This window comes from Ursus arctos, unplaced genomic scaffold (assembly GCF_023065955.2).
Source record: "Ursus arctos isolate Adak ecotype North America unplaced genomic scaffold, UrsArc2.0 scaffold_18, whole genome shotgun sequence".
Classification (NCBI taxonomy): domain Eukaryota; kingdom Metazoa; phylum Chordata; class Mammalia; order Carnivora; family Ursidae; genus Ursus; species Ursus arctos.
In genome coordinates this window covers 1,682,941-1,697,004 of record NW_026622852.1, presented here as the reverse complement: position 1 = coordinate 1,697,004, position 14,064 = coordinate 1,682,941, and the positions used below count along the sequence as shown (strand labels likewise).

Here is a 14,064-nt window from a genome sequence, read left to right as displayed (position 1 = left end):
AGACTATGGACTCTGGGAAACAAAGAGGGCTTCAGAAGGGAGGGGGATGGGGGACTGGGATAGGCTGGTGATGGGTATTAAGGAGGGCACATATTGCATGGAGCACTGGGTGTTATACACAAACAATGAATCATGGAACGCTACATCAAAAACTAAGGACGTACTGTATGGTGACTAACATAATAAAAAATTAAAAAGGAAAAAAAAGAATTGGACACAGAAAGATGGTGATAATATTTTCCTATGTGTAAAAAAGTAGTTGTGAAACAATGCATGGTACTTTATTACTTGAGTGAAACACCAAAATATATATATTTTTAATTTTACTTATTTGTTTGTCATAGACAGAGTTATGGAGCACAAGGAGGGGGAACGGCAGGCAACGGGAGAAGCAGGCTCCCTCCTGAGTAAGGAGCCCGATGCGGGAACTCAATCCCAGGACCCTGGGATCATGACCTGAGCCAAAAGCAGACATTCAACCAACTTAAGCCACCCAGGCGCCCCAATAAAAGAATTAATGATGGAAATAGTGGAGAAATTTGGCATTTTGAGTGATATTTTACATTTTGAATTCTCTTTACTCAGCTTCTTAAATTCTGTAAACGGAAGAAAATTAGTATAAAGGATAATTTCAGCTAGTCTTACAAGTATAGTAGACAGCTGATTAGGTTGATATTCACTGCTATTATATCAACATAGATCCTCATAGTAACCACAGCTATTGAAATGCTATTGTATATTACCTATAAGAAACCTATGAAGTAAGCAAGGATTTCTCGAATAAAATATTCAGGTACTTACAAGATGCTTTCAAATAACATATCCAGCATTAAAGCAGTGATGGACATTTAAGGGCCATCCTTAATACAAAAATCTCAAGAACGTATTTTAAAAAGTTCCCCTTTAGTACATTAATTCCTAACTTTCATAGATTCCATTTTTTTTTTTTTTACCTAAGGACAATGTGCATAATGCCTAAATATTACATTCCTTGATTACTTCAGTAGCTAAAGGACATCAGTGTAAGTAATCTTACCCTAAGATAATATTCACACGAAGTTCTTTTTTAGTCCTTGAGATTGTCTTCAATGTGGTAATTTCTGCATCAAACCAAAATCCTCTATTACCAGGATTTTCTACAGAGTAATTAACCATTACCACATCACCGACATTTAGTTCATTCCATTTCAAATTGGTTCTAGCTCGTGGTCGAAGATCCTTGACATTTATTTCTACCGTACCACTTTCTGGATATCTGAGGAGAGAAAAAGAGAAGAATCACAGAATGCTGCTTATGATTACTACCAAAGACTAAAAGTATATGCAAATACATAAAAACCTAAACATTCTTAATTTCACTTAAATGGTATTTTTTCATGATTGTAACTGCCAGGATAAACAGTCCTTGCTAACAATTTCATAAGACATTCTTTGCTAGCTTAAGAGCTAGGAGTAGGTAAAAAATACGAGCTCTTCTTGCTGCACATTCTAGCCTTAGCTTAAAAATTACTTTAAGAGAACTAGATGTTGACCTGTTCTTGAGCTCAGAAATCAGTTCATTGAGATCTGCTGCTTGCTTTACACATAAGAAGATGAACTTAGTACAAATCAGTATATTTCATAACCTCCATTTTTCCCTACAGGTAGCCATGCAGCCTAGTAATGGCAAAAAGAAAAAAAAAAAGTGGACCCATGTGAAATAATTCTAGCAGAATCTTGATTTTGTGTTTCTAAAGGTAAGCTTAACTTAAAACGAAACCTGACCCAAACCTAAAGCTTTAGAAGTTTCCTAAATTTTAGGCCTAACTTCTGGTATCAACAAGCCAAAGAGAGCAATGAAACAGTTAACAGTTGCTACAAAATTAAGACCTGTTACCTTTATGTATTTCTTGGTAGTAGGGGGACAAAGAAATGAGTGAAGTCTGGTTCCTATTCTTGTAAAGCTCAATCTGTTGAGGTAGGCCAAACTACCAAAATGGTGTTTCTCAAAGTATGAGCCCCAGACCAGCAAAATCAACATCATCTGGGAACATGTTACAAATGCAAATTCTCTGTCTCCACTTCAGATCTAATGAGTCAGATAATCTGGGAATGAGGCTCAGCAATCAATTTTCACAAAACCTGCAATTGAAAAGCATGTTCCAGTTTGATAAACCTAGTGTGCTATAAGAATAAATATCATACCCTAGTGTGACAGTATTAACAAGGTAGAAACAAAAAGAAAAGACCATTAACCCTTAACCGAGTGGCCTGCTCAAAATGTAAGTGGGTCCAAAGTTGGAAGCAGCTCTAGCAGGAAAGCCTTGGTTCTTCTCAAGAAACCAAGAACTGTGCAAGCCTAGGACGCTCACAGTATACATAACTCATTCAAAGTAAATGGGTATAAATCCCAGGTGGGATCTTTAGTTTTATCACCTTTAGTTAAATCATCCAATTTAACAAAGTCTCTTCATATTTTAGTTAATTGAAAAAGAAAAATCTCAGGATTAGCAAAGGGTCTCAGAATGGATCTGGTCCATTTTTCCCTTCTTATGCCATAACTCCCTTCTACCACAAGCCTTCCAAATAAGCATGTAACCTCTGCTTGGACAGTAAGTGATAAGGGGACAGTTTTAACCCTCAGAAAAGCCATTCTATCTTCATACAGTTCAGACATAGGGAAGAGAAAATACTTGATAGTGGATCAAACATAAGCTTTGGAACTCATTTTATGCCTAAGTCCCACGAAGAAATTTATACATTGTTCACAAAAGACCTAATACTGGACAGTCTAAATGTTCCTGCCACCCTCAATATTCCCTTTTAAGTAAAAATATTTTAAGTGGATTTCCTTCAACTTATATAAAAAGGTTTTGAGTCCTTTATCATCCTCCTGTCTTCACTGGCTGGGTTTAAATTCCCATTTCAGCTTTTTTTTTTTTTTGAAGATTTTATTTATTTATTCGACATAGATAGAGACAGCCAGCGAGAGAGGGAACACAAGCAGGGGGAGTGGGAGAGGAAGAAGCAGGCTCATAGCCGAGGAGCCTGATGTGGGGCTCGATCCCAGAACGCCGGGATCATGCCCTGAGCTGAAGGCAGACGCTTAACCGCTGTGCCACCCAGGCGCCCCCCCCCATTTCAGCTTCTTACTACTGGATATCCTTTGGAAAACTCTGTCTCCTTACTAAACCTGTCATATGTAAAATGTAGTAAAATGTACCTTACTGTTAACTAACAATATCACATGTGGCTGTTTCCAGAACTAAAATGTGAAGACTTGTAAAGTGCTTAAGACAGTACACAATGGGTTAAGTAAACAGTTAATATTGTCATTATCCCACAGAAATAATTCTAAAGAAACTGACAAGTACAAAATCATGTCTATGGTTCTGCTCTTCTCCCATTTCAATCCCATTTTTTAATGGTCAAACCTAAATTTAGAGGTCTCTGGCCCAACACTTGGTGTTTATACACTCATATTGTTTCACACTGGTTTGGTCACAAAAATAACCAATATTTCTCCTAATCTGTGAAATGAAGTTAAACTAGATTTTTTTTTTTTGGATTTCTCTACTTTTGAAGTTTGTGAACTTGTTTCCTGCTTTAATATTCTTAAGACCACATAAGACAGAAAACTATTAAGTAAGATTCTTTTCTCAGCTATAATGTCATGATGCCAAAATATAATTTTCATACTATGTATTTCTTTTTTTTTTTTTAAGATTTTATTTATTTATTTGACAGAGATAGAGACAGCCACCGAGAGAGGGAACACAAGCAGGGGGAGTGGGAGAGAAAGAAGCAGGCTCATAATGGAGGAGCCCGATGTGGGACTCGATCCTAGAACGCCGGGATCACGCCCTGAGCTGAAGGCAAACGCTTAACTGCTGTGCCACCCAGGCGCCCCCATATTATGTATTTCTGTATGTTTAATACAGTAAGAAAGTATATTTCGACGGCAAAAAAATTCTCCATTTGCCTTAATTTGTCAAAGTTTGCCTAAGTAGATACTAAGAAAGGAAATATCTCAAGTAGAAATCATGACCCACGTTTCAAAACTGTATATAAAATCATGTTTACCAGAGATAAGGCAAAATAAATCATCCCATACATCACAGCAAGGGAATTTAAGCTATATTTGCCCTGGAAATTTGTACAATTTCATAACAGAATTATATATACATATACTCTACATGTATGCACTAGTCTATAAAAGCTAACTCATGAAAATAAAGTATACTTTTTCTAATTCTAGCCAAAGAGATATTAAGTCAATGCTCTGTATAAAAACAAACATGGAAGGGGCACATAAAACTTCTCTTATCAAAGTCAAGAACATGCCAAGTGCTCAAAGAGTACTCTTTTCCTGGGCATCTTCATCTACAGGCATCCTAAGACACATAGGATAGGGACACATAAGCTCCACCATAACCCCCATTTTTTTTCTTCAGATTCATATATCCAACTACATTTCTAAAAGATACCTTAGAAGCACCTCAAATTCAAGGCATCCAAGATGGAATTCTCCATCCCATAATCTATGTTCAGTATTCTCTAGAGGAAACTATTTATACTCCCAGAAAGTTAGGAATTATCCCCAATTCCTCTAATAATGCCTTCATCCAGTTAATAAGTCCTCCTTATGCTGTACCTTTAACATTTCTTTAATATAACTATACCCCCTTAACAAAGACCTGCATTTCTCTAAGCCTACCATCAAGGCCTAACATAGCTCCCTGTCTTTAGGATCAAATCTTTTTTTTTTTTTTTTTTTTAAGATTTTATTTATTTATGTGACAGAGAGACAGCCAGCGAGAGAGGGAACACAGCAGGCGAGTGAGAGAGGAAGAAGCAGGCTCCCAGCGGAGGAGCCCGATGTGGGACTCGATCCCGGAACGCCGGGATCACGCCCTGAGCCGAAGGCAGAAGCTTTAACGACTGCGCTACCCAGGCGCCCCTAGGATCAAATCTTAAACCCACATCACACTTTTGCTGAAGTCTAAGACACAGATCTACTTAAAATATTTTGTGAAGTTTGATAATGGTCTGTTCATAAGTTGCGGGAAAACAAGTATTCTCATACATTGTTGATGGGAATACAAAGTAGTACTATCCCCTTGTAGAGGGGAATTTAGCAATAGCCAACAAAATTACCTGTTTACCTTTTGACACAGGAATTCCATTTCTAGGAATCCATCCCAAACATTAAATAAAAATCCCCATGAAAGAACATACACAAAGCTATTTATAGCTATAGTATCTGTAACAGCAGGACTACAAACAATCAAACACCTACAGGAGAAAACCACTTGAAATAGCATATGGTACAATTACATAATGCAATATTATGCTCCTGTGAAAAAGGAATAGACTATATACGATGGAGTTATACGGAGAGCTATGGTAACAAAACAATGCAAGATGCAAAGTGTTCATAGTGTGCTACTTACTTCCTAATAAGTGTGTGTGGAAATACAAATTATATTTATACATACACACATGCATATATATACATACACAAATAGATGTGAATATATAATTATATACGCTTATATTTTAAAACAGAAGGATACACCAAAACTAATAAATATAGTGACTATAAAAAGAGATAAGAAATAGAAGAGGTAAGAAACCATGACGGACATTCTGTTTCTCCTCATGTATCTTGTTTTGGAGATTTACCTATAGAACCATGTAATGTTTTTCACAATTATAAAGGAGGATTTGAAAAATATAAGAAATCCCTAAAAAAACAAAAGCATGGTGGCTTAACTACATAGGGAGGAACCATTACAAGGGACTTAAAAACACTAGATTAATAATACATCCTAAATAGGGTTATTTCCTAAGGACATAAAGTAAAAAACACCACCACCTTTTCAGTAATCATATTGTTTGCAATATTATTACTGCCTAGCCTGAAACTACAATGAGTAGGATAAAGCAAGTCACTGGGGTTATTATTAGGAAACATGATTTTCGAGATAAGAGAAAAAATAAGAAATGGAAGATTAAAGAGATTAAATTGTAACCCTTTAATTGGAAATACCAATATTTCCAATATGGCATATTTAAGTATTTCCTGGCTGTGTCCAATGATAAGACCTAGAAACATGATTAAACAAGTATCGATGAGCAGCCCAGACTACGTGCTCTATATACCATCTCTAGAAAGAACTAGGGCTCCTTGAAGAAATGGCTGAATTCAGGTCTGTGCAGGAAGTAGAAGGGCTTGGGACATCCTACTATACTTGAATGCAAAGAAGCCCTCACTTCTTTGCATATGTCAAGCTCAACTTGAAGGAGCCTCCACAGGCCAGAGATGGGACAATTTGGGCACCAAGAACTTTTAAAACATGTGTTAAAATCTATTAGTTCATAATGATACTTTAAACATCTTACTGGTCAAACTTTGGAGGATGCTAAAGAACTTAACACTCAAAAAGTTCAGGAATAATTTATCTTTTTATATATAAAACTGTTAAAGTTCCTTATGAAAGAATTACAGCTAATAAATGAGGGAAAGATAGGTATCCTTTTTGCAACACAACAAAATAGTACATCTAGGTAAAGATTAATGGCTGCTAAACCATTAAAATCTAATAGCAAATTTCACAATAAATGGATCAGGATGACAACAAAGAACCTTAAGATCCCCTAACCCAACAGAGGAAAGAAGCAAGTATTATGTGCCTCCCCATATTATACAATAGGTAAGTAAACACCATCTCTCAAGGAGTCTTATCAGATAAAGAATGAGAATCCAATCAAACCTCTAGACAGAAGTATAAGCTTTCAGGAAGCTAACATTAACAGAGAAAAGTTAAATACCACTATAGGGATGTAATCAGTAAAGCCCAGATTCTGGGAAAACTGAATAAACTGTCACTTGCACAAATAAATGAGCAAGGAGGAAAAAATAGGTTAAGTCTGAACTTACAGATTTCACCCATCAATTAAATGTAATGGGTAAATCTTGGTTTTGATCCTTATTTGGACAACCTAAATATAGTTTTTGAAAAGACAAGACTATTGACTGGTTATTTCACATTTATGAATCGTTACAAATTTCATGTGGGATTTGTTGGTTTGTTAGGGTCTCCAAAACCATCTCCAGGTTCAGTGATTTACTAGGGAAACTCACAGGACTCGATCACAGGGCAGCATATGGTTGTTTCCACAGCTATGATTTACTACAATGAAAGGATACAAAGCAAAGGAAAAAGGCACATAGGGTAAAACCAAAGGAAACCAAGTACAAGCCCAGAATCCTCTCCCAATAGAGTCACACAAAATGTGCTTATATCCTCCAGCAGCAAATTATGACAACAGATGTGCAATATTATCTACCACGGATATTAAAGAATACAGGATTTTTTTATTAGGGGCTGATCACATAAGCACTCCTAGAAGTAGGTGTTCAGCATAAACCATACTGTTTGCAGGTTAGGCACAGTGAGTTTTTTGTTTTTTGAAGTCAGGGAATGATGAAAATCCTCCTGAATGCTAAATTCTCAAACACCAGCCTAAGGTCCAATGCACAAACACCTTTTAAAGAAAATCAGTCTGAGATCTAGTATGTTCTTTTCTTACACACTTTAAAAAGAATCCTTTCAGCAGATAGCCAGTTGAATGCTCTGAGATGTTAAGATGAAAGTGAACCTATAAGCAAAACCCCTTAGACCATGTAGGTCTGTCACTCTGAAAGAAGAAAGGATGGCTGAGCAAGAAAAGCATCAGAATGCAGTACAACTCTGACAAAGTCTTGACCAGTCCAATGGTGAGCTATGGTACAGAAACTGACCATAGGGTTCCACAGTGGGCAGAAATTGCCAGGCTATGCTTGCTCACTGGCTGGATGATACTGGGAGAATGTGGTCTTTGCTCAAACACTGTGGCAGGTCTCCAAAGTGCTGTTGCTAAAAGTTTTCAGCTAATTCCATTCATTCCTTGCAGCTGGTCATTTTTTTTTTTTTTCTTGAAGGGAGGAGCAGTGCATCCACCATAGCTACTAAGGCCACTTACTGGTTGAAATGAGATAAGGTTTGGGACTTGTTTCAAAATAATCCAGTGGTGCTTAGGGATCCTGGTTTAGATTAAACAGGATTGGCCAGGAGTTCATAACGGTTGAAGCTAGGAGATGGGTTCATTATACTGTTCTCTCAACCTCCAAATAAATTTGAAGATTTCTATAATAAATAATACAGTGCTTTATGGTTCAAGTTAAAATCCAAACAAAAGGCTCATCCTTTTTCAGTTTTCCCATATATGTACAAAATTCAAAAAGTTAACACTCAAGCCTTACAATGAGGACACGCGGTCTCCTGCCCCAGCCCACCATATTCCTGGCTTGTATTCCCCAGATGTAACCATTTTCAATTCTCATCTTTTTATTTACAACCATATTTTTAAATGACATGCTCATACTTTGGTTTTTACTTTTTGTACAGTTCATTTGTCTTCATTCTCCTCTTCCTTATAATTGGTAAAACATGGCTCTGTTTAAAGTGTTCACATATTTACAACTCTTAGAAGTGCTATTCTACGCCCCCCCCCCCCCCCCCCCGTTTTACAGATGAGGCACAGAGGGGTTTTTTGTTTTTGTTTTTTGGACAGAAACAAGGAGCAGAGACAGGATTCAAACTCCAAGTATCTGGATCTAAACCCATATTCCTGCAAGGACTGATAAACCTTTTCTTGCTCCTAAACACATTATACGAAGTATTTTTTTTTTAAATAATTTTTGTAGACATGTTAAGTAGAAATCACAGGTAAGTAAAGAAGTACGCTTTAATACCTGTCCTTTCTTCCACAGTTTTGGTTTTCATTGAATGCTGAACTGTTCTGCATCATTATTTTATCTTCATTCTGCCATGTAAACTTCTGTACACCCAGACATTTCAGGCACTCAAGCAATCCTTTTAGCTTCAAAACATCTTTTAGAGACCTCATCCTAGTCTAATCTAGACAGTTTACTCTGTAGGCCTAGACCTGTTCCACAGCTTCATGCTGGGATCTCCTTTCATTATTTCCTGTTTTCCTGAATACCACAGTGTCCCTCTTTCTTGGTTTAAACCCTGAATAGGGTGGGAGTGGTTAAAATGATCTTTCATATAAATTAACCAATCCTTTTGTTCTCAGTTTTATTTCATATGCCTACCTCCGAGGTACCTGGTAAATCCAAGGCCTGAGCCTTTCAAAGGTTCTTCAATGCTCCTAGGTTCCAGTTTTCTCTGGCCTGCTAAGTTAGGAATCATTTACCCATTAGCTTCTTACCTTCCAAAAGTTTGTTGCTTTCTTTTGTGTCTTTTACTCCTATCCCATTTTTTTATCCTTAGGGGTTTATGCATTGATTCTTCTACTGTTTTCTAGGAAGGTTTAAGAAAGACTGGAGACGAACAGGCATCTTAATCTTCCATGTTTAAATGAAAGTCTTTATTCACTTTTAGTTTCACTTCTTACTACTTACCATGTACCTCCTACACTCCAGCCACACTAATCTACCCTCAGGTAACCCTGTTATTTCCTACTTCTTTATGCTTGGTACCCTGCTAGTCTCCTTCAGGAATACAGAAGTTATCTCGTCTACCTGTACTCTCAGAGCCCTACGTACTCTAGAAACTAGGGCTGCATATTTTTATCACAGTACCTAGACTGTAAAAAAGCAAGTTTTCATTGCGCAGGTACCATTTTCAAACTTTGATGTGTTTGGGATATACCAGGACTACAGATGTTTGGAAGCATGTAACTCATTAAATGGAAAAATCTGCTTTTAAATAACTAAGGCTCTTAACTACAAAAAACTATGACATCTGTATTTCGAAAAGATCCTCTTGATTTTGCTATATCTCCTCTTCATCCTTGAACTAGACAGTGAAGTAGGACCATAGAATTCAATGAAAAGCTAATAAGAGCTTTTTAAAGATTGTTTTTGATGTTCTTAAAAACAAAAAACCTGTAATCAGTTCAACTGTTAATTATGCCAGTACTCAATTTAAGTATAGGCAGTCTCCAACACAGCATTCTCCCCATCCCATGAGGTCCAATGTATGGTTGAAGACAACCTCTGCAAACTGGTCCAAACCACCAACTTCTTTCAGCATTTGCACTAAGCAAAACTATGTAGGAAACTATTTGAAATATTTTGTAAAGTGTTGGAACCTTGAGCAACTTCTGAAACAGGACTCAAGATATTCTCAAAGACTGAAATACAGAGAGGCAGGAATCTATCAAGACCAACTTCACCTACATGGTACTGAGGGCCAATCCTATCACCTATGGAAGTATGAAACTAGGGTCCTTCTTTCCCTTGTACTACACGACTTCCCATTTTTAGAACCTAAAGTCAAGGTTATTCCGATGTTATTCTAATTAGCTACTTTGCATCCTTTAGAGTTTGGACCAATCAGATAACCCTTAAAAATCCCTAAGCTTATTATTGTTGAATCACTATATTGTACACTTGAAACTAATAACATTGTATGTTAACTATATTGGAATTAATATTTTTAAAAATCCCTAAGCTTAAGTTTTTTCGGTAACATTTTCACTGGTCCAAATATCTGGATATCTTTTAGAGCTATCTTTCGGAGTACATGCTTTCGATTATTCTTAACTGTGACATCTTAGCAAAAGCCAAGTCTGTTTTCAATTGACAAAACAATCCTCGAGTAAAGCCTGAGGAGTTAAATTTCAGGGAAATTAAGCATTGTTCCTCAAAAATATTTATTATAAATAGTAAACTAAGGTGGCTTGTAGGCTAACACTAATTTTAGACTCAAAATGTATTAAGCAAAGAAGTATCACTGAAACCTTCCTTCAAAACATGGCTTCCTGGAGCTAATATGCTTAAATAAGAACACCATTCACCTGGAGGCATGTTCCAGTTTAGCAAATCTTTAATGTCATACCACGTGCAAAAAGCATTTATTCTAATAGATAACATTACTAAGTTTCACGCCTTAAATGTAAAGCATATTCAGACAATTAAGAATTTATAACTGCTTGTAGTAGGGCTTTACATATTAAATGGAAATAAATCTCATTTTGTATAACACATTAACAATGGTAGATAACTGTTTTAATAATGTAAACAACATAATTATGTTAAAAAATACCTATGCCAAAGATAAAACTCTATATTTAAGAGTACTTACCAACCTGGCTTTATTAATCAACGAAATGCAGAAAGTTTGGTTCTATTACTACTGTGTTTTTTTCAAGGTTATTAGGGAAAAAATTGGTCAAGTAGATATTTACAGATGAGAAAATTAAAGCTGTAAGAGTTCAAACAAAACAAAAAAACTTACCAATAAACCAAAGACCTGGAATTCAAACCAAATTCTGATTCTAATGCCTGAACTATAAAAGAACTACCACTCCGAACACTTAACAGATCTCTGGGGTACCTATTGAAAAGCAGATTCTTGGGCCCTACGCCAGGCCCACCCTACACTGGAGTGGGAGTGAGGTTTGGTGTCCCTCTGGAATCTACATTTTAAACACCTTTCCCCCATGAATCTGCAGTACCACTGACCAACATTTTGAGAAACACTAATGTAAAGGGATGGTGTAGAAATTTGAAAAGGTGAAATCAATCTGTGAAGTCATTCTTCTAGACACGAAGTGATCTTATAACAAAATAGAAGAGCAATGACAAAGTCACAGACCTAACTTCTTCCGCCCTCCTTTTGATTATGATCTATTCAGAATGCGGCATGTCAGAGAAAGTTGGAGGAAGTATCTGAAGTCTTTGGTAAACAGTAACGATGAACAATGTAATAGTAACAATCAAGTAACAACGGGTCAGACTGGTTGCTGCACGTGGGTTCTGAAACTAAACCTCTCATTCTTGCTGTCTATATTCAAAAATCAACAGAACACTGACTTGATTAAAGAAAAATCTCCTACTCTTTCTCTTCCATCAAAACCCAGAAATCATTACATTTTGACACTGCTTAAAATATTTTTGGGACTCTTCGGGACACCTGGGTGGCTAAGTCGCTTAAGCATCTGCCTTCAGCTCAGGTCATGATCCCTGGGTCGTGGGTTGAGTCCGGCATTGGGTTCCTTGCTCAGCGGGGAGCCTGCTTCTTCCTTTGCCTGACACTCCCCCTGCTTTTGCTTGCTGACAAATAAATAAATAAAATTAAAAAAAAGCTATTTTTGGGACTCTTTCAGAAACAGATCACTATATCAATACAGTCAAGAAAACTAGTTTTGTTACTTTATAGAAAAAACTACTTTCTTTTATCTAAAAATACCACTTGTTTTATTCAGAACTGGCTCAATGACTTCTATATGCAATAATTAAGGCTACTCAAAGACATGCAACACAGGCTGAAAATATCTTGAAAAATCTTAAAAGAATGCTGAAAGCAATGACAACATTATACTAAGATACTTGCCAGATGAGCTTTTAAATTATAGTCTAGCATAAGTTATCCTCCAAGTCCTAAGTGATGCTATGACATTTCCATTTGATCTCAATCCCATGGCAGAGTCTTGACACTGTGTTAAAAGCAGCAGTTTAACCTATTTGATATAAGAAGTCATATAACATTAATGAGCTCTGGATTCTCCCCAGAGAAAAAAGGCACACAGGCATTTATGAACAAGCAACGAACCTTTGGTTCAAGGTATCTATTCTGCAGAAACATCGTTAACTGGAGAGACAGAAAAAAAATTTCAAATTATCTAAACAATCCTATATGCTACATATAGATGTTTTATTATATTTTATAAGCATGCTTCTCTCAAAATTATAGTATGGCAGAATGGTTGCAAGAATGTGCTTTTGGGAACTGGGGTCTACCACTTCCTAGCTACCCAACATCAGGCAAGTTAAAACCTCTCTAAATCTCAGTTATCTCCACTTCACACATAAAAGAAGTACCTACTTCACTGAGTTTTTATGAGGATTACATAAAACAAAGTACTTGCTAAAATAACACTTCCAGGCACTGTACAATTACTAAATTAAGCTACTATACTTTAATAATACTTAAAAAAAAAAGATTTCTATTTATTCATTTGAGAGAGAGAGAGAAAGAGAGACAGAGGGAGAAACAGACTCCCCGCTTAGCTGGGAGCCCGATGTGGGGCTCGACCCCAGGACCTAGAGATCATGACCTGAGCCTAAGGCACAGACTTAACCATCTGAGCCACCGAGGCACCCCTAAAAAGAATACTTGGCAATAATTTACTAAAAAGTCAAAACAAAAACATTTGTGTCTGAGGTAAACTGACATTTCTGTTTTAAATAAGAACACTATAGAGCATGGAAGATCATAGTTTTCATGTGATTATGAAAACTCTTAGCAATCATTTACTCAGGTTTAAAGATTTCAACTTTGCCTAGCTACAGACAGTAATTACTCATTCTTAACATATGGGGGTGCCTGGCTGGCTCAGTCGATGGGACATTCAACTCTTGATCTTGGGACTGTGAGTTCGAGCCCCACGTTGGGTGTAGAGATTCCCTAAAAATAAAATCTTAAAAAAAATAATCTCCATAAACATTTTCCTTCTTTACATATATACTTCCTTAACAAATTAATAGGTGTTTTCTAGCTTACTTTTTTCTTTACAGAAATCAGCTAAAATTTAGAAATCAAAATCTCTACATTAAACTACTCAGTTTAATAAAACAGTAGAGAAAGCAAATCATTTGGGGCGCCTGGGTGGCTCAGTTGGTTAAGCATCAGACTCTTGGGTTTTGGCTCAGGTCATGATCTCACAGTTGTGGAATCGAGCCCCAAGTAAGGCTCTGTGTTCAGTGCAGAGTGTGCTTCAGAGTCTTTCTTTCTCCCTCTCCCTCTGCCCCTCCCTGCTCGGGTTCTTGGGCGCTCTTTCACTCTCTTGTCTAATAAATAAAATCTTAAAAAAAAAAAAAAACAGAAAGAGAAAGAGAGAAAGAAAGAAAATCACCAACAAGAATAGTATTCTCAAATTCACTTGTTTGACCTTGTATGGGATTTAAGACTATAAGTCTTTTAAGGTTATAAGACTAATCAAAGGTACACTGTGAACCTTAAAAGCAAGAAGGCATCAGGGAAGATTTTAAGATCTAGTTTAACCCTA

The 14,064-nt window shown here is 36.6% G+C and overlaps 1 protein-coding gene across 6 annotated transcripts in view; it reads right to left on the bottom strand.

Moving 5' to 3' along the window:
- UHRF2 (ubiquitin like with PHD and ring finger domains 2) overlaps positions 1-14,064 on the bottom strand; it is a 117,545-nt gene that overhangs the window by 79,493 nt on the left and 23,988 nt on the right. For 4 of the 6 annotated variants that reach the window (XM_057313427.1, XM_048223117.2, XM_026506549.4 and 1 more), the window contains exon 4: positions 1,037-1,255. The exons of the other annotated variants lie outside the window; for them this stretch is intronic. In XM_057313427.1, coding sequence (XP_057169410.1) covers positions 1,037-1,255 — 219 coding nt within the window. The remainder of the gene's footprint in view (positions 1-1,036; positions 1,256-14,064) is intronic. 6 annotated transcript variants of the gene reach the window in all.